The sequence below is a fragment of the Penaeus japonicus genome, unplaced genomic scaffold, assembly GCF_977035675.1.
Source record: "Penaeus japonicus unplaced genomic scaffold, GWHDUDI00000001_assembly GWHDUDI00000027, whole genome shotgun sequence".
NCBI lineage: Eukaryota > Metazoa > Arthropoda > Malacostraca > Decapoda > Penaeidae > Penaeus > Penaeus japonicus.
Window position 1 is genome coordinate 21,868,452 of NW_028234429.1, and position 2,500 is coordinate 21,870,951.

The 2,500-nt window shown below is 42.0% G+C and overlaps 1 protein-coding gene across 1 annotated transcript in view; it reads right to left on the bottom strand.

The window, feature by feature from the left end:
* LOC122264506 (uncharacterized) overlaps positions 1 to 2,288 on the bottom strand; it is a 3,653-nt gene extending 1,365 nt beyond the window's left edge. Inside the window, exons 1-2 of the mRNA XM_043033442.2 lie at positions 1,943 to 2,288; positions 1 to 404 (exon numbers count right to left, since the gene is read on the bottom strand). The exon at positions 1 to 404 is cut by the window's left edge and continues 1,365 nt beyond it. Of these exons, the coding sequence (XP_042889376.2) occupies positions 1 to 320 (320 nt within the window). The 5' untranslated portion in view covers positions 321 to 404; positions 1,943 to 2,288. The remainder of the gene's footprint in view (positions 405 to 1,942) is intronic.
* Between the last annotated feature and the right edge of the window lie 212 nt (positions 2,289 to 2,500).

Consider the following 2,500-nt stretch of genomic DNA (forward strand, 5'->3'; position numbering starts at 1 on the left):
CTACTAGTAAATGCATTTACTTGGCCTTTATCTTCTTCACTTTGGTTCACCGCATTCTGATGGCTAGGATATTTCCCACGTTCTAATAGGATATCAACGTCCTGCCTTTCTGTTGCCTTGGAACTGCGCGGCGTTTCCGTAGGACCGGGAAGGACCTCCCTCTCTGGGCTGATTTCACTAGATGTGAACTCGTGCCAACTGTGAAACCCGGTGTCTTCGTCCTCCTCAAGGTCGCCCCGAAGTCTGATCACGTATATGCGAAGGAGAATCACGCCGCATATTACGGGCAGCAACCTCCTGATGCTTCGTCGGGTAACCATCCCGCCTCGCGTCACCAAAGGTAGTGTTTCCTTTGAATTGATTATTGAAGAATGGTGTTTTCTTCCTCATATGTATTCAGCATCCTGTAAACATGTAGAATTATTGTCAGAAGTATTGCATGGTAGAATATTGTTGTAAATGCAATTACACATTTTAACATATGAACTAATAGCCGCATACATACAACTAGCCTTACATATCCACATACCATACAAATAAACAAACAAATAAAAGAACATCCATGTACATAAACACATATATTTACTGAACACAAACAAATAGTGTATCTTAATGAATTATTAAAAAAACACATACACATAACCACACAAGTTTTAACAAATAAACCATAAATAAACGCACAAATGCAGCTCACCTTACACGCATATTTATGTACATATACATACATACATGCACATATATTTTCAAAACCATGCACACACACACACACACACACACACACACACACACACACACACACACACACACACACACACACACACACACACACACACACACACAGAAAGACACACACACACACAGAAAGACACACACACACACACACACAGAAAGACACACACACACACACACACACACACACACACACAGAAAGACACACACACACACACACACAGAAAGACACACACACACACACCCACAAATGCACACACAGACACACACACACACACACACACACACACAGAAAAACACACACACACACACACACACACACACACACACACACACAGAAAGACACACACACACACGCACACACACACACACACACACACAGAAAGACACACACACACACACACACACACACACGCACACACACACACACACACGCGCGCGCGCGCGCGCACACACACACACACAGAAAGACACAAACACACACACACATACACACACAGAAAGACACACACACACACACACACACAGAAAGACACACACACACACACACACACACACACAGAAAGACACACACACACACACACACACACACACACACAGAAAGACACACACACACACACACACACACAGAAAGACACACACACACACACACACACACACACACGCACGCACACACACACACACACAGAAAGACACACACACACACACACACACAGAAAGACACACACACACACACACACACACACACACACACACACACACACACACACACACAGAAAGACACACACACACACACATCAAAACTATAGGAATATCTTATTTTCCAATAGGATCGTAGAGTACTCAGTCAATGGATGATACTTCTGCACTAACCGACACTGAACGATAACACCAATGATAAGAAAAATAATAATCATGACCATAGTGAACTATTAGGGACATCAGATATAGGAGGAAATCAGAATCAACAGTAATTTGAAAATCATCTGAAGAAGTCAAGATTTAACACTGAATTGGCTTTCTAAGAAAGTTTGTGTCTTAAAAGAACATGTTTCTATTTCGTGTGGGTTGGTAATTGCTCAGGAAGTCATGAAACAGGCCTCTCAAAATGACAATAGTATCGTTAAATACAAAAACTTACTTTGAATACTTTCTACTATGATGGTATGATGCTTTCAAGACTTTGTCATCCACTATTTAATCGTAAACTGACCTGTAGTGTGCCGGTCGCCCTGGCCTGTATGCCAAAGTAGATTCCATCTCGGCATTGCAAGAGTTTTCATGCGCCCAACGATGCAGGTGTTGATCTCTGAAGTTATGTCGGTCCTCTAATAAAGATGCGTTACTTTGTGTTGTAACGTGGGTCACTAATTATTTTCAAAGAGAGAGAACACACTTAGAGCAACGCATCTTCACTCTAACAGCTTGGAACCGAGATTTGTAGTGCTTGATGAGCAGATAGGCAGCCCGCCAGTCGTCCTCACGCTGTCGGGAACGGGACTGGCGAGCGGCAGGTCATCCGGATCGGGTAGGGAGAAGGAGGTAGTATTGGATCTCCGTTGTACTGGCATTTGTTTGTCCATTATGCCCTTGGTCAATATGTATGAAAAAATAGGATTAAATATCTACTAGAATTAAGATAAGAAGGGTCATCGGTTAAGAGGAAATGACAGATAGAGTTGAATGCTGGTAAAAAAGTATATTAATGATCATTGTTTTTAGAATAATGATACAATATGTACGAAATTAACTATTATTTTGCAAGATGCAT